The 19,344-nt window shown below is 37.8% G+C and overlaps 1 protein-coding gene across 1 annotated transcript in view; it reads right to left on the bottom strand.

Annotated features, from left to right (window-relative positions):
- Positions 1 to 1,332: 1,332 nt before the first annotated feature.
- Positions 1,333 to 19,344, bottom strand: part of LOC100581529 (PH and SEC7 domain-containing protein 3) — a 122,058-nt gene continuing 104,046 nt past the window's right edge. Inside the window, exons 8-9 of the mRNA XM_030810062.1 lie at positions 3,259 to 3,348; positions 1,333 to 1,359 (exon numbers count right to left, since the gene is read on the bottom strand). Of these exons, the coding sequence (XP_030665922.1) occupies positions 1,333 to 1,359; positions 3,259 to 3,348 (117 nt within the window). The remainder of the gene's footprint in view (positions 1,360 to 3,258; positions 3,349 to 19,344) is intronic.

The following is a 19,344-nucleotide window of genomic DNA, read 5'->3' as shown; positions in this document are numbered from 1 at the left end:
CATGAATGGGTCAGCACCATCCCCTTGGTGCTGTTCTCATGGTGACGAGTGAGCTCTCCTGAGCTATGGTTGTTTAATAGTGTGGAGTATCTCCCTCCTCCCTCTCTTCTTCCTGCTCTGGGCATGTAAGATGTGCCTGCCTCCACTTCCGCCATGATTTTAGGTCTCCTGAGGCCTCCCTAGCCAAGCAGATGCCAGCATCATGCTTTCTGTACAGCCCGCAGAACCACGACCCAAACAAATCTCTGTTCTTTATAAATTACTCCGTATCAGGTATTTCTTTACAGCAGTGGGAGAATGGACTCATACATCATCTCAAACATCGCCTCCTCCCAGCCTTCTGCTTTGAAGAACCTAAGTAATATCCTATCACTGGTTGTCTTCTGATATCCAACTTATTTCACTTTTATTACAGATATCCGTATCTTATACTCTAAACACCCTGTACGGGAAAAAAGTCGAATATCGGTTTAGGTTATTTGAGTAAACAATGGAAACTGCAATGGATTTTTAAACTAAAAAGGGACTCAACGTATCATCTATCCCTTCAATACAGTATAAGGCAAATTCAGAAGCAAAATATTAATTAAATTAACTGAATTAAATGACTATACAAGCTTCTCATTTCTCACACATTTAAATATGTCAGGGTCTATTTTTTCTTAACCCTTTCTCTTCAGAAAACAACAACAATAAAAAAACAGAATTTGGCTTATACTTTTATTTCAACATGGAATAACTGTTCATTTTATGGAGAAAGACACCTCCAATGTTTCTCATTAGTCTGTAATCTGTGAGGACAGGTGCCCATTTGGTTTCAGCATCTTCTCCAATCCCACAACACCTAGTAAACACACAGCAGACCTTCAATAAATGTTCCCAACTACCAAATGGCACGGAACAACAGACATAAAAATACAAATGTTACTTCTGGGCCAAAGAAATCTGAACAGACATAAATCCAAATGTTACTTTTGATCCAAATTAATCTAAAAGTATCAAGGTCAATACGTAACAATAAAAGCCTCAGTTTATGTAACTTTAAGCTTTTTTTATATTGATTCTAGCAGTTTCTATATATGATTATGAGGAAACCTAATAAAGGTCATAATTTTTCCTTTTATTTCACAAAAAATAAACTTAATGTCACATATGCCTGTAACATGGAGATTGGAAAGGTGGCAAAGAAAGAGAGAATGACCATGATATTAAAAAACCTGTAAGACGACACCAAACTTTGAAAAGTTTCTATGTATCTATGTATCTGTGCAGTGCATATATAACTATATTTTCCCCCAGAATTCAAGTACATTCCCCACCCAATAATTTATCTCAGCAGGGAATCCAGCGATAGCTATCCTAAGAGAAAGAGAATGAGAAAAAAAGACACCAAAAGAAAAATAGAAAGCCAAAGGGAAAGGAAAAGACAGAAATAAAAAGAAACCAGGAGAAAAGGAAGGCAGGAAGAAGAGGAAAGGGAAGGAAAACCGAACAGCACACAGAATAGAGGAATGAAACAAACATGGTTTAAAGAAAATCTTTTCTTACTGAAATTTTCAGTAATACCCATTCCTACTGAAATAGAAAAACTATCTTGGGGGGGTGAGCCGCTGGGGTTTGTAACGGAAGAGAATCAAGATTTCACTTGACAATTACCATACTAACCATCACCATTTTCTGTATCATTTCACTATCATCTTCTCACAACAAAAAAACAAATAATACATACTTTCCCCTGAGGTTTATAAACATAATCTCATTGCACAACAGCAACAAATCATCTGGCAAATTCTTGGTAGACGAAAACACGTCTACTCAAGGTGAACAGTAGCCTCTGGACTGTGTATTAACCATATATAGGGTTTCATACAGCACCACCAAACATGCCGTAAATTAGCCAATAATTTGCCAGCAGTCATGCAGGTTACCATAAGCCTACCACTAAATTCTAAAAGCTTCACTGTGCAAATTTTCCTGTCAACTTTCATTTCTGACATAAGTTGATAAAAGCCTCACAAATCCGCTCTTAGAGAGACTCCATAATTTTCCACGCAAATACCACGACTGAAAAAAGTCTTGTTAACACTGTATGGATTCAACGGAAGATATAAAACATCTTTATCACGTCACAATCCTGCACCATTTATCTCCTGCTCCCATTCAGAATTTTACCTTTAGAAATGGCAGCACTTGCTGTACAAAGGACCTAAAAAAATGCCTTCTTTACTCCATAAATTAAAGCTACTTTTCTTCCTGATTTTTTTTCATAATTTTTTGTAATGTGCTGCAAATAAAGTTAGTAAGACTAAGAATGTCATAATACCACATCGTAATGCCTTCTTTCATTTACCATAGTAGGTAAGACTTTCCAAATCTGGCAGAACTCTATTCTATGTAGCTTAAAAGTTACATAAAACATAACAAAGGACTTCTCTTTCAACATTTCCATATCATATCATACATTTCCATACCATAGCTGATTCAAATGTCACCTTTCTCAAAAATTCATTTAAAGAAATCGATTCCAAAAGAAACCTATGCGTGTACTAAGTTTTTTAAAAAGCTAGAATCAAATAGAGAACTGTAAAAACCACATTCTCGATGTATACATCTTACCCCACAACTCCCCAAATATTCATATCACCATTATTTTGTACTCAATCAAATGCCAATCTCATTTACAATGCTGGAGAATGCATGAATTTCAAAGCTGATTTTGTGGTCTCCTTGAAAACAATCCAATGATGGGGAAAGACATGCTGATTATTACCAATAATAAAGCCGAATGCAAATAATTCAGGCATTCTGCAATCACTGAGAATTTAATTTAATCTATTTCCAGAGACAACCTGAGTGGCTCTGAGACTAGGGATTGAACACAGTTGGAACTGTTTCCATTACAGCCTGCAAATGCTGCTCTGTTTCCGTAGTGCATATACCTTTGCGACCTTCCTCAAATTCTGATAGTCTATTTACAAATAAATCAAACAAAAACTGCCACTCACTGTTTGTATCACCAACCATTCCAAATTTACTTACCTCAGTATTATTGATTATAACACAGACTTCTAGAAATTATCAACTTAAGGTACTTTGCAGCATGAAAAATCAAGGACAAGGCTTAAAAGAAACATCACCAATAAAACCAAAAGCAAAAAGGAAAATGCTTAAGTGATCCTTAGCCTACTTAGGATTAAGCTGTAAGCAGCAAATATAGAAACATAAGCATACACTAAAAACCAGTAGTTCCATGCTTACTTTCAGCAGATCCTTGGAGAAATCAACACCCTCATTTACCCCTTGCAGATTTGCAATGAACTCCTGGCAGGTCATCTTCTTTCCAATATTCTGAAACAGAGGCAAACAGTACGTCACTATGCCATTCATGGAATTAAGACTGATTCATAAATATATGATGAGGCAGACAATAATTTGTTTTTAAAAACATAACTAGGCCGGGTGTGGTGGCTCACACCTGTAATCTCTGCACTTTGGGAGGCCGAGGTGGGTGGATCACAAGGTTAGGAGATAGAGACCATCCTGGCTAACACGAGGCTATGTTTAGTAGAAACCCCATCCACTACTAACATGTTTAGTAGAAACCCTGTCTCTAATAAAAACACAAAAAATTAGCTGGGCATGGTAGCATGCACCTGTAGTCTCAGCTACTCGGGAGGCTGGGGCAGGAGAATCGCTTGAACCCGGGAGACAGAGTTTGCAGTGAGCAGAGATGGCGCCACTGCACTCCAGCATGGGTGACAGAGCGAGACTCTGCCTCAAAAAAACAAAAAACAACAAACAACAAACAAACAAAAAACATAACTAGACATGTATTTACAAATACAGGGCTGGGCGCAGTGGCTCCTGACTCACGTCTGTAATCCCAGCACTTTGGGAGGCTGAGGTGAATGGATTACTTGAGGTCAAGAGTTTGAGACCAGCCTGGCCAACGTGGCAAAACCCTGTCTCTACTAAAAATACAAAATTTAGCCAGGCGTGGTGGCAGGTGCCTGTAGTCCCAGCAGGCACCCGTAGTCCCAGCTACTCGGGAGGTTAAGGCATGAGAATCACTTGAATCCAGGAGGCAGAGGTTGCAGCGAGTCGAGACTGCACTACTGCACTCCAGCCTGGGCAACAGAGTGCAACTGTATCTCGAAAAACAAAAACAAACCAAACACAAGTTTATACAAACATACATACAATTTTAGTGCACTAAAAACATAGTTTACTATGCTTTTAAAATTCTCATTAAACATAAATAGCAAACTTATACCAAAAAATTATAATGTAGAAAAAAATTTGAAAAACCGATGCTACGTTTATACAATATATAATAGTTTTTAATGAAAAACATGGGTAAAAACTGACATTTCTGAGCTGAACTCAGATAGCTGTTTATGCATTTATTTGTGTTACCTACATACTATCAAGACCTGTGAAGGATCTGAGATTCACACTACTTTCAAGCTAACAAGTTAGCCTGTCACAAGCTAATAAATGCTGGCAGAGGAAAAATGTCTCCTGGGTGAGAGACGAGGTATTTATTACTTACAGTAACAGGGGCAGCCAGAATATCAACATTATCTTGTGACCACTAGGCTCTAGTTCCCCAAGTCCCAAATACCACAGAGCAACTTGAACAGGGCCACAGGCCACCTGCACACGCAGTGTGTTGCGTCACAGGAGAGAAACCCTAACCTTCAGCAGGTGGAATCTTTAATCATGGGAAATATGCCTATCCCTCTGCACTAGCGGGAGACGCCAGCTCTACCTTCCAGGGAGATATGCAAACCTGACCGCTGCTGTGAAGTCACTACAGCATCTTCCAAAGCTACTCACTGTATACAGAAATAATCTTGAAAAGATAGTCAAGAACAAAGGCAGCCACAGCCTCTGTTCACAAAACACACAGGAAAGGGTGAGACCCATGGAAAATTATCTCCCAGCATGTCTCCAAGCTGGTTTAAGGACAATAAAGTTTAACAAAAGGAAATTGCATTAATAAAGTAATTAGAAAATCCAAACTACAAAAAGAGCAAAGATATAAACAAACTAAGAAAACTAACAAAATTGCTATCACAGAGAATCACCTCTTATTCTAGTTCCAAACAACTAGTAGAAGCTGCCAGCTGTGGAGGATTCTTAGGTTCCGTATAGACAGCAAGATACATCTGTCACAAGTGCAGGAGAGTAACACAGAGCACAGACAAGTGTCACAGGTATCATCTCTAGCAAAATGTAGTCCAAACGAATACAAAGTGTACCAACATCAAAATATACCTGTGGCTGGGCACAGTGGCTCAAGCCTGTAATCCCAGCACTTTGGGAGGCCGAGGCGGGTGGATCACGAGATCAGGAGTTCAAGACCAGCCTGGCCAACATGGTGAAAACCCGTCTCTACTAAAAACACAAAAATTGGCCGGGTGCGGTGGCAGGCCTGTAATCCCAGCTACTAGGGAGGCTGAGGCAGGAGAATTGCTTGAACCCGGGAGGTGGAAGTTGCAGTGAGCAGAGATCGTGCACTGCACTCTAGTCTGGGCAAAACTCCGTCTCAAGATAGATAAATAAATAAACAACCACCCAAATAAATAAATATACCTGTATACACTACTACTATGCACAAAGGTATGCTTTTCAAGGCCATGCTATTCATTTGCAAAAGACTAACAGTAGGGTAGAACAGTACCTACTGAATTCATTTGAATACCCAAAATGAGAAAGCAGACTTGTGGAGATAGGCTTTAAAAAAGTAGCAGAGGCTGGGCACGGTGGCTCACACATATAATGCTAGAACTTTGGGAGGCTGAGGCAGGTGGATCACTTGAGGTCAGGAGATCGAGACCAGCCTGGCCAACATGATAGAATCCCATCTCTACTAAACACACACACACACACACACACACACACACACAGTAGCCAGATGTCATGGCAAGCACCTGTAAACACACACACACACACACACACACACACACACACACACAAAGTAGCCAGATGTCATGGCAGGTGCCTGTAATCCCAGCTACTCAGGGGGGCTGAGGCAGGAGAATCACTTGAACTCAGGAGGTGGAGGTTACAGTAAGCCGAGATTGTGCCACTGCACTCCAGCCTGAGCAATAGAGCAAGAGTCCATTTAAAAAAATAAATAAATAAAAATAAATATAAAGGAGGCCAGGCATGGAGGTTCATGCCTGTAATCCCAGCACTGCCTGGGAGGCTGAGGCAGGAGGATCACTTGAGCCCGGGAGATCAAGACTAGCCTGGGCAACATCCCTCTCTAGAAACAATATGAAAATTGGCTGGTTGTGAAGGCATGTGCTTTGCAGTCCCAGCTACTCTGGAGGCGGAGGTGCAAGGATGGCTTGAGCCCAGGATGTTGAGGTTACAGTTAGCCATAATTGTGCCAATGCATTCCAGCCCGGGTGACAGACGAAGACTTTCAGGAAGATGCACAGGCATCGTTTTAAAGGAATATGTATATACAATCTCAAATTCAAAGACAGATTTGCCTGAGAACATACACCTGTGTGCCATAGGAGACATCACTTCCCACGTCCCCTTTCCCAGCCACCCTTCTCCTGTTTCACAAAATAAAACAATTCGTCCCACTCGAGCTGTCTAAATATTTACAATGACAGTGCTGACATTTTTTTTGTTGCTGTTGTTAAAAACCTTGCCTCTTTCATCAGCAAAGAATGCATAGAGTTTGTATGAAACACTGAAAAAAATGGTTTGACAGAAGTGGCTTTGTCAGCTAACTTATTTGGTAGATATTTCTCATAAGTTAAATAAATTCAATCTGCAGTTCAATAGTTTTGTTGATAATTAGTTTAAAGCACAGAAAGAAACTTTAATGAAAAATATTGTTTAGCAACAGTATATTGAAGAAGACAATAACTCAATTTTCCCAATCCTTTCCAAGTGTATTAGGTCAAACAAGGTGTCTCAAGGTAAAAAAAAGTAACACATACAATGAACAGTCATTATGATATACCTTGGCAATGCCTTTTTAGATATGTTCTGGGGAGATGAATAAATAATGACTAGTAACAAATCCTTTTCCAAGTCAGGTGGTATTTAATTCTTTGCTTTAAATGAAATTAAAGGAAGGTCTAATTTAATTATCGGTTCATCACCAAAACTATTTTTTGATATGTGATCTGCAAAATTCAACTGCTTGTAACATTATCTGCTTTAAATAAATTGTTATTAATAAACTTCTTTGTAAAAGTACACTAAAATATGAGTATAAAAAGGAAAATTTTTCTTAAAAAAGTGTGTTAATTTTGTTATATGATGATAAAGTATCAACTACCATAACTTTAAAAAAGTACCAGCTTTATTAAAATACAATTCACAGTATATTCTTTTGAACCATATAATTCAGTGATTTTTAATAAAGTTGTGCAATCACCATCACTATCTACATTCAGAACATTTACTCCCTAAAGAAACTCCATACCCACCAGCAGTTATTCTCCAAATCTCTTCCACCACCCTCACTAGGGATCATCTGGCAACCACAAATCTACATTTTCATTATACAGATTTGCCTACTCAGGACACTTGAAATAAATGGAATCATATAAAATGTAGCCTTTTATGACTAGCTTCTTTTACTTAACATGTTTTCCAAGTTCATCCATGTTGTTGCATAAATCAGTATTTAATGTCCTTTTATTTCTAAATAACATTCCATTGTATGGATATACCAATTGTGTTTCTTCATTTATAAATTGATGAATGTTTACACTATTTTCTCTTTTTGGCTACTATGAATAATGCTGCTATAAATATTCATGTATAAGTTTTTGTGTAAACATGTTTTCATTCCTCCTGGGCATATATTTAGGAGTGGGATTATTGAGTCCTATGGTAATCTTGTTTATTCATTTAAGGAACTGCCAGACTCATTTCCAAAGTGGCTGCACCATTTCACATTCCCACCAGCAGTGAATGAGGGTTCCAATTTCCCTCCAACCTCACAAACACTAATATCTGTCCCTTTTACTTTAGGTATTGTTATGGGTATGAACGGGTAGGCTATAGTTTTGGTTTGCATTTCCCTAATGACTAATGACCTTCAGCTTTTTTTCAAGTGCTAATTACCCATTTGTATATCTTCTTTAGAGGAAGACCTGTTAAAATCCTGTTTTCCTTTCTTATTGGAATATTTATAATTTTATTATTTAGTTGTAAGACTTCTTTACATATTCTAGATATAATTTCCTTATCAGATATGTACTTAAAAAATATTTTCTCCCATTTTGTGGGTCTTTCCTTTTTTTTCCTTTCACTTTCTTGATGATGTCCTTTTGAAGCAGGATATTTCCCTGACTGCTTCGTGGGAAGAAATGGGAATATATGAGCACTGGAGTCAGCCACTCCACTCACTCAAACCTGCTGTGTTCCACCCCCTGCTGGAGGGAGCAAACAGGTGAGTGGGTTCGGCAGCTGGGGTGAATGCCTTTGGGCACCAGCAGGAGTGAACTCTGTACTGGTCCCGCAGTAACATCTGGGGAGAGGTGCCAGTGACCCCTGAAGTCCCAGAGGAAGTGTTTGGGTGCTCTTTTAGCTTGGCTGTCTGCATATGTATGGCTTAAGTGTTAACAGCTCAGTGGATCCTCTGCCTTTTTGCATGAGGTGGCTGCCTTCTGCCAGCAAGGGCAAAGGGTCAGTGTGACAGCCTTTTGCAACCACACTTGTGGCACCTGAGCTCTTGACCAGCATCCAGGAGAAATGAGTTTGCACAAACAAATTGGAGGATGGTAAATGCAGGAAATTTTATTGCTGATGGAAGTGGCTCTCAGCAGGAAGGGGAGCTGAAAAGGAGACAGAGTGGGAAGGTAAACTCCACTGAAGTCTGGCTGTCTCTGGCCAGATTCTTCTCAGAAGTTAGGCTGTCAGACCATCCCTCTGAAGTCAAGCTGCTTCTCTCTGACATCCAGCTGTAGTCTCCAATGTCCAGCTGCTTCTCCTTTCTCTGCTGGCTGAGCCTGGGGCTTTTATGGGCACAGGAATCAGGGGCAGAGCAGGCCAGGGGTGGTTTTGGAAAAGGCAACATTTGAGCAGGAAATCAAGGATGTAAGTTCTCACTTTGGGCCACCATATCAGGCTTTTCAGCTTGAGGCTGCAGCCCTCACTGGGGATCCATCCTCTTCTGCCCAGAATTTCCCTGCCTCCTGTCCCTATCACTTTGAAGCACAAAAGGTTTTAATTAGGTGAAATCCAGTTTACCTATGTTTTATTTTGTTACTTGTGTATTTTATATCTAAGAAATCATTGCCTAATCCAACATCACAAAGACTTACTCCTAAAAATTTTGTAGCATTAGCTCTTATATTTAGATATTTGACCCATTTTGAGTTCATTTTTGTATGATAGAAAGCAGGGATTCAACTTCATTCTTTTACATGTGGATATTCAGTTGTTACAATATCATTTACTGGAAAGACTACTTTTCCCTACCAAATTGTTTTGAAACTCTTTTTGAAATCAACAGACCATAAATGTAAGGGATTATTTTTAGACACTTGATTATACTGCAATGATCTAGCTGTTGAGCTTTATATCAGCCTAACTCTTGATTACTGAAGCTTTGCACTGAGTTTACCATGTTAACAGTTTTAAGCATTCAGTTCAGTACTGTTTCACATTAGCATATTCACACTGTTGTGGAACAGAATTCCAAAACTTTTTCATCTCACTAATCTCAAACTCTACACCCATTAAAGAGCTCCTCTTTTCCCCTTCATGACACCCACTTGTAACCAACATTCTACTTTGTTTATATGAATTTAACAACTTTACTTACCTCAAATAAATGGAATCATATTTTTTCTTTTTGCGATTGGCTCATTTCACTTAGCATAATGTCCTCAAGATTCATCCATGTCGTAGCATGTGACAGGATTTCTTTCCTTTTTAAGGCTGAACAATTTTCCATTTTATGTAGAGACTACATTTTATTTATACATAAATCTGTGGATGAACATTTGGTCTGCTTCTACTTCTTGGTTAATGTGAAAAGTGTGGCTATGAACATGGGTGGGGAAGTATCTCTTCAAAATCCAGCTTTACATTTTTAATATATATACATGCAGAAATGAGATTGGTGCATCATATGATAGTTATATTTTTCATTTTTTTGTGGACCCTCCAAGCTATTTTCCATAGTGATTGCACCATTTTACAATTCCTACAACAGTACGTTTCCAATTTCTCTACATTCTTGCCAAAGATATTTTCTATTTTGTTGATAGCAATGATCCTAGTGGGTATCAGGTGATACCCAAGTGTAGTTTTTATTTGCATTTCTAGATTAGAGAATGTTGAGTATGTTTTCACATGCTTGTGAACACTTCTTTTGTTCTTTTTTTTTGAGATGGAGTTCTGCTCTCATGGCCCAGGCTGGAGTGCAGTGGCGCAATTTCTGCTCACTGCGACCTCTGCCTCCCAGGTTCAAGCGTTTCTTCTGACTCAGCCTCTCAAGTAGCTGGGATTACAGGTGCCCGCCATCATGACTGGCTAATTTTTTGTATTTTTAGTAGAGATGGGGTTTCACCATGTTGCGCAGGCTGGTCTCAAACCCTTGACCTCAGGTGATCTGCCCACCTTGGCCTTCCAAAGTGCTGGGATTGCAGGCATGAGCCACTGCGCCTGGCCCTTGTGAACATTTCTAGACCATCTTTGGATAAATATCTATTAAAGTATTTTTCCCCTTTTAAAATCAGGATATTTGATTTTTAGATGTGGAAATATAGGAGTTCTTCATACAGTCTGATATTAACTCCTTATAGGTATATGATCTGTAAATATTTCATTCTATTCTGTAAGTTGCCTTTACACACCCCTTTGTTTTAAGGCACAAAAGTTTAAGTTTGATGTAGCCCCATTTTTGCTTTTGTTGCCTGTGCTTTTGGTGTCACAGTGAAGAAACCGCCAGCACATACAACAATGTGATGCTTTTCCCCTATGTTTTTTTCTCAGGATTTTATAGTTTCAGGATTACATTTAGGTCTTTAAAACACTGAGATAATTTTTATACACTGTGTGATACAAGGGTCCTACTTCTCTTTTTTTGCATGAAGATACTGTATTCACACTACCATTTTTTAAAAAGTCTGACATTTCCCCAATGAGTGGTCTTAGCACTCTTGTTGAAGATTTGAGGATTTGTGCACTCTATTCTATTCCATTAGCCTGTCCTTAAGCCAGTTCCATACTATTTTGACTACTGTAGCTTAGTAATATGTTTAAAATAACATATGAGTACTCTAACTCTGTTCTTTTTCAAAATGTTCTGATTATTTGGGGTACCTTGAGCTCTCATCTGATTTTTAGAATATTTTCCATCTCTGGGATAAATGTTACTGAGATTTTGATAGTAATTGTGTTGAATCTGTAGATTACTTTGTATATTATAATATATAAAAAAATTAAGTCTTCCAGTCCATGAACATGAAATATTTTCCCATTTATTTCCATCTTATTATTCTGCAGCATGGTTTGATAAGTTTTGAAATGGAGAAATCAGGAGTCCTGCAATTTTTTGCCTCTTTTTCTACATTTTGACTATTCTGGGCCCTCTGCATTTCCACATAAATTTCAGGATTTGTCTGTCCATTTCTTTACATACATACACAAAGTGAACTTGGATTTTCACAGTGATTGTGTTGAATCTGAAGATCAGTTTGGAGAGTACTTCAGTCTTAACAATAAAGTTCCAATACAAGACTATAAAATATCTTTCCACTTACACAGTTTCTTTTGTCAGTATTTTATAGTTTCATTTGAACTTATTTTGTTAAATTTATTCTCTAACATCTTGATCTTTTTGATGCTACTGTAAAATTATTTCACTTTTAATGTTCATTGCTAGTATATACAAATATAATTGTTTTGCAAATGCTCAACTTGTATTTTGCAGCCTTGCAGAACGTCTTTAGTTCTAATAGGTTTTTTCTTTTGTAGAGCCCTGAAGATCCTCTACACACAAGATCAGTTCTCCCATACAGATTCTTTTAGTTATTCCTTTAATTTTGTTTTAAAGACACAAAATATTTTACTATGCTACATATAAACAGAGTTTTTAAAAACTGAAACATAATAGCTATATATATTTTTAGAGTACATGTGATATCTTGATACATGTATATAACATATAATGATCAGAACAGGGCAAAAGGGACATCCATCACCCCAAAAATTCACCCCTTCTTTGTGTTGGGAACATTTTAATTGCTCTCCACCAGTTATTTTAAGATATACAAATTATTGTTAACTATAGTCACCCTACTGCAGTACTGAACAATACATCGTGTTCCTTCTAACTGTATTTTTGTGCCCGTTAACCTAACACCTGTTTTTTTTTCCCTCCAGTTTGAATTTTGACTCAGCAACGCTCATGCCTAGGCCTCTTACTTCCGTCGGTACAGCCTGTTCCTGCTGCTGCTGCTGCTGCTTCTTGGTCTTCAGGTTCTCCCTGTGCTTGTTCAGCCAGTGGCACATGATACAAGTATTCTTGGGCCACAGATCTGGGGGATAGTATTTCTTGCCCTTGTAAGAACTTCCTGAGGTTTGTTTTCTGAGTTTGGCTAATGACAGTGAGAACACAAAACAGATTTGGAAATGACTATAATCTAAGAGAACTGGAATGTCAGGCACCTGTCACTTTGGCGACATACATCTGGGACAGGTCTACCTTCAGGTTGTCCAGCTGTCTTAGCAGCTCCTCTTCCTTCTTGCCTCAAACATCCTGAGCCTTAATCTTGGCTACGGCTGCAAAAGCCACCACCGCTGCCAAATGCCCCGAGGGAAAGAGAAAAGTGCCCATTAATCAACCTTTCAAAATCCTTTCTAAATCTCCTGTGCCCCCTCCTCCTTCTAGCTTCTGGTAACCACCAATCTACTCTCTACCTACATGAAATCTACTTTTTAAGCCTCCACATTTGAGAAAGAACATATGGTATTTGTCGTTCTGGGCCAGTTTACTTCACTTAACATAATGACCTCTGTGTTCCATCCACATTGCTACAAATAACATAATTTCATCATTTTCTATGGCTGAGTAATATTCCACTTATATCTGTGTACCACATTTTCTATATCCATTCATCTATAAATTAACATTTAGGTGAATTCCATATCTTGGCTAATGTGAATAGTACTACAATAAACATGGGAGTGCAGACATTTCTTGAATATACTGACTTCCTTTCTTTTAAATATATACCAAGCAGTGGGAATGCAGAGTCATATGGTAGTTCTACAGTTTTTCAATGAGCATTCACATTCTTTTTCATACTGTCTTTTTCAGAAAGTGTACGAGTTTCCCTTTCTTTTCATCCCGGCCAGCACTCATTGTTTATCGTCTTTTTGATAAAAACCACTTTAACTGGGGTAAAATATCTCACTGTGGTTTTGATTTGCATTTCCCTGTAACATTGAACATCTATTCATGTATCTGTTGGCCATTTCTATGTCTTCTTTTGAGAAATACCTATTCAATAAAAATTCTTGCCCATTTTAAAATAGAGTTATTTGACCATTTGCTGTTGAGTTACTTATATATTCTGGTTATTAATCCCTTTTCAAATGTATAGCTCAAAAATATCTTCTACCATTCTGTAGCTTGTATCTTCACTTTGTTGATTATTTCCTTTACTGGGCAGAAGGGTTTTAGCTTGATGGGACACCGCATCTAAATATTTTAGCATTTGTTGCTCATAATTTAGAGGTCTTCCCCTCCCCCGCCAACCCCCTACAAAATCTTTACTCATCCCAACATTGTAAAGTGTTTCCCCAATCTTTTCTTCTAGTAGTTTCATATTTTTAGGTCTTACGTTCAACTCTCTAATCCAAGTTGAGGTGATTTTTGTAAATTGTGAAAGAGTCTAGTTTGATTCTTCTTCATAAGTATATCCAGTTTTCTGAGCACCATTTATTGAAGAAACTCCCCATTCCTCAAAGTATGTTCTTGGAGCCTTTGTCAAAACTAAGTTGGCTATAAATGCGTGGATTTCTAGGTTTCTCTATTCTGTTCCACTGACCAATGTGTCTATTTCCATGCCAGTACCATACTATATTGGTTACCATGGCTATATATATATAGAAATGAAATGTACAAATATATATGGTATAAAATATATATATAAAATATATAAACATATGTAGTATAAAATATATATCTAAATATATATATATATATATATATATATATATAATTTTTTTTTGTTTTTGAGACGGAGTCTCAATCTCTTGCTCAGGCTGAAGTGCAGTGGCACGATCTCGGCTCACTGCAACCTACACCTCCTAGGTTCAAGCAATTCTTCTGCCTCAGCCTCCCAAGTTGCTGGGACTCCAGACCACCACACCTGGCTAATTTTTCTATTTTTAGTAGAGACAGGGTTTCACCATATTGGCCAGGCTGGTCTCGAACTCCTGACCTCGTGATCTGCTCGCTCTGGCCTCCCAAAGTGCTAGGATTGCAGGTGTGAGTCACCTCATCTGGCCTGGTTCTTCTTTAAATGTCTGACAGAACTGAGCAGTGAAACTGTCAGATCATGAGCTTCCCTGTGACAGGAGACCATTTTATTAGTGCTTTGATCTCTTATTATTCATTACTGGTCTGTTCAAGATTTTTCTTTCTTCAAAGTTCCCGATGAACTTCGTGGTTCTTGAATCTTCTTCGTAGTTTGTAGGTTTCCAAAAATACCTCCACTTCTCGTTTTTCCAAGTAGTTGGGGAATACTTCTTCATAATAGTCTCTAATGATTTTGTGTTTCTTTGTATTTCTGCGGTATCAGTAGTTACGTCTCCTCTTTTGTTTCTGATTTTACAGATTTTGGTCTTTTTTCTTAGACTAGCAAAAAGTTTGTCAATTTTGCCTTTTTTTTTTTTTTTTGAGACGGAGTCTCGCTCTGTTGCCCAGACTGGAGTGCAGTGGAACGATCTTGGCTCAATGAAACCTCTGCCTCCTGAGTTCAAGCAATTCTTCTGCCTCAGCTTCCTGGGTAGCTGGGACTACAGGCATGCGCCACCACGCCCAGCTAATTTTTGTATTTTTAGTAGAGACAGGGTTTCACCATGATGGCCAGGATGGTCTCGACCTCCTGACCTCCTGATCCGCCCACCTCGGCCTCCCAAAGTGCTGGGATTACAGGTGTGAGCCACTGTGCCTTGCCAATTTTGCCTATGTTTTAACAAACCCAACTTTTCATTTTTGTTGACCTTTTAAATCGTTTCTTAAAATCTGAACTTCACTGTTTATGCTCTCTTTATTGTTTTCTTCCACTAATGTTGAGTTTTTTCCCCGTGCTTTTCTAGTTCTTTACAGTGTTTCATTACATTGTTTATCTGAAATCTAAGTTTAAGAAAACATTGATACATAGTAACCATACATATTTATGGGGTACATATGATATTTTGAAATATGCATGTAATGTGTAATAGTCAAATCAGGATATTTTGGATACCCATCACTTCAAACATTTACTACTTCTTTGTGTTGGGATCATTTCAAATCTTCTAGCTATTTTGAAATCTTCAATAATTATGAACTATATTCATCCTCTGGTGGTATGCAACAATAGGACGTATTCCTTCTATCTAACTATATGTTTCGATTAACCTCCCTTTATCCCACCACCACCACTATCCACAGCCTCTGGTAAATATCATTTTACTCTCTGTGTCCATGATATCAACTTTTTAAACTCCCACATGAGGGACAGCATACAATATGTGTCTTTCAATGCCTGACTTATTTCACTTAATATAACAAAATGTAATTTTATCCACGTTACCGTAAATGCCAAGATTTCATTTTAATGGAGGAGTAATATTCTATTATGTATATGTGTTACATTTTCTTTGTGTATTCCTAAGTTGATGGACACAGATTAATTCCACATCTTGGCTATCAAGAATAGTGCTGTAGTAAGTACAGGGATGCCCTATAATTCTGACACTAATTTCCTTCCATTTGGATAAAAACATAGTAGTGCGGTTGCTGGATCGAATGTAATTACTCCTGGGTTAAATTTATTCCTAGGTTTTTTCTTCTGTAGCTGTTATAAATGGGATTACTTTCCTAATTTCTTTTTCAACTAGTTCATTATTAGAGAATAGATAAACTACTGAGTTGTGTACACTGATTTTTTACCTTGAAACTTTACTGAGTTCATCTATCAGATCTAAGAGTTTTAGGTAGAGTCTTTAGGTGCTTCTATATATAAGATCATGTTATCTGAAAAAGGGACAATTTGAATTCCCCTTTTCAAATGTGGACGCATTCATTTCTTTTGCCTGGTTACTCTGGCTAGGACTTCCAGTACTATGTTGAATATGAGTGGTAAAGGTGAGCATCCTTATCTTGTTTTAGTTCTTAGAAGAAAGGATTTCAGTTCTGCCTCAGTATATAGTTAGCTGCAGCTTTGTCATTCATGGCGTTTACTATGATGTGTTCTTTCTATGTTTAATTTATGGAGTTTTTTTATTATGAAGGGATGTTGAATTTTATGAAACCCTTTTTTTGTATTTGAGATGCAACAATATATAATCATATTAAAATATAATTTTTGACCTTTTTGTGATGTATCATGTTTATTGATTTACATATAATGAACCATCCTACCATCCCTGGAATAAAACCCACTTGATCACAGTGAATGATATTTTTATTGATTTGTTAGATGTGGTGTGCTGGTATTTTGCTGAGGATTTTTGCATCTAAGTTCGTCAGGAGTACTGGCCTATAGCGTTTTTTATTGTATCCTTATCTGGTTTTGGTATCAAGGTAATCCTGGCCTCATGGAAGAAGCTAGGAAACAACCTCTCCTTTCCAATTTTTCGGAATAGTTTGAGGAGAACTGATGTTAGATCTTCTTTGTAAGTTTGCAGCATTCAGCACTAAAAATCTCCTGGGCTCAAGCTTTTCTCTGTTCGAAGACATTTTATTACTGACTCAGTTTCATTACTCATTATTGGGCTGTTCAGGTGTTCTATTTCTTCATGGCCAAATATTGGTAGTTTTCTCATGTCCAGGAATGTATCTGTTTCCCGTAGGTTCCAATTTGTTCAGACAGTTGTTCACAATAGTCTCTAACAATCTTCTATTTTTGTGCGATATAAGTTTTACCGTCTCCTTTTTTGGCTGGGATTTTATTTGTGTCTTCTCTTTTTATCTTGGTTAGTCTATCCAGAAATTTATGAATTTTGTTTATTCTGTCAAAAAAAAAATCCAAATCTTCATTTCATTGATCCTTTGTATAGCCTTTTTTTTTCACCTCTAATTTATTTCCTGCTATTAATTTTGTATGTGGTTTGTTCTTGATTTTCTAGTTCCTTGAGGCGCATCAATAGGATAAAATCTTTCTACTTTCTTCATGCAAGTATTTGTTGCTATTAAACATCCTTTTATCATGGCTTTTGCTGTATCCCACATATTTTGATATGTTGTGTTTCCATTTTCATTTGTTTCAAGAAACTTTTTGTTTCGTATTTCTCCTTAAATCCAATGATGGCTCATAATCGTGGCTTAATTTCCTTGTATTTGTACAATTTCCAAAGTTCTCATTGTTGATTTCTAGTTTTATTCCACTGTGGTCTGAGAACATAAGTGATATTATTTCTATTTTTTTAATCGTTGAGACTACTTTTGTTGTACAACAAATAGTCTAGCCTCAAGAATGTCCCATGTGGTAAGAATATGTATTCTGTAGCTGTTGGACAATATGTTCTGTAAATGCCTGTCAAGCACATTTGATCTAAAAAGAAGTTTAAATTTGATGTCTCTTTGTTGATGACTTGGCTAGATGATCAGTCCAAGGCTGAGAGTCGGTTGTTGAAGACACCTAACCTGATTTTATTGGAGTCAGTCTCTCCCTTTAGATCCAGTAATGTTTGCTTTCTATATCTGCATGCTCCAGTGTTGGGTGCACGAATATTTAGAATTGTTTTATCTTCTTGCTGAATTGGTCCCTCTATCATTATAGAATTACCTTCTTTGCCACTTTTTGACTTAAAGTCTATTTTATCTGATATTAACGTAGCTACTCATGCTTGCTTTTGGTTTCTGTTTGCATGGATTATCTTTTTCCATCCCTTCACTTACAGTCTATGTGTCTTTACCAGTAAAGTCAGTTTTTTATAGGCAGTATACAGTTAAGTCATTTTTTTTGTTGTTTTTCTATTCAGCCAATCTATATTTTTTAAGTGGGGAATTTAAACTGCTTACATTCAAGGTTATTATTCAGTACTTAATTCCTGTCATTTTGTGAATTATTTTTTGGTTTTCCGTATCCTCTCATCCTGTTCTCCTATCATTGTGGTTTGCTGGTTTTCTGTAGCAGTAACACTTGACTCCTTTATTCTATTTATATATTTATTTTTTGTGTGTGTGAGACCGAGTCTCGCTGTGTCATGCAGGCTGGAGTGCGCAGTGGTGTGATCTCGGCCCACTGCAAGCTCTGCCTCTTGGGTTCACACCATTCTCCTGCCTCAGCCTCCCGAGTAACTGGGACTACAGGTGCCTGCCCGCCAAGCCTGGCTAATTTTTTTGTATTTTTAGTAGAAACGGGGTTTCACCATGTTAGCCAGAATAGTCTCAATCTCCTGACCTCATGATCCACCTGCCTTGACCTCCGAAAGTGCTGGGATTACAGGCATGAGCCACTGCGCCCGGCTGAGAGTTTTATACTTTTATGTATTTTGATTATGACAGATATCATCCTTTATCTTCTAAATGCAGGGCTCCCTTGAGCACTTCTTGTAAGGTCAGCAGAGTAGTGATGAACTTCAATTTTTCCTTGCTTTGGAAAGCATTTATTCCCTTTCATTTTTTATATCTTCCCCAGGTATAATATTCTTGGCTGACAGTCGTGTTTTTTTGTTTGTTTTGCTTTTCACCACTTTGGATTTATCATTTCATTTACTCCTGGACTGTAGTGGCCAAAGTAATTCCATCCACCACGTTGATTTCTCATTAACTCCAGTTACAAGAAGGCCTCTAAGATTTCCAGTTTATTTTTACTTAAGAGCACGTACTTACCATAAATCCCATTCCTAGGTCAAAACAACGTAAATGTTATTGTACTTGCTATAAACAATGCCCTTAAGCAGTTGTCCTACATAGTCCTTCTGATGTGTGCACACCCTATTTCTACGGCATATAAGCCCTAGGTCTTGGGAGTAAAGGCACAGGGATCCACCATCTTTGTCTCTTGAGGTACCTCCCAAGACACAATCCCTATTAAATGTTCCCAAGGCCCTATTAAATGTTTCTAAGAAACTCAATTTGTCAGCCTCTTTCTTTGGCCTCTCATATTCCTTGAACTTTGGGGGTAG

The sequence above is a fragment of the Nomascus leucogenys genome, chromosome 4 (genome assembly GCF_006542625.1).
Source record: "Nomascus leucogenys isolate Asia chromosome 4, Asia_NLE_v1, whole genome shotgun sequence".
Classification (NCBI taxonomy): Eukaryota; Metazoa; Chordata; class Mammalia; order Primates; family Hylobatidae; genus Nomascus; species Nomascus leucogenys.
This window is presented reverse-complemented; position numbering and strand designations above follow the sequence as displayed.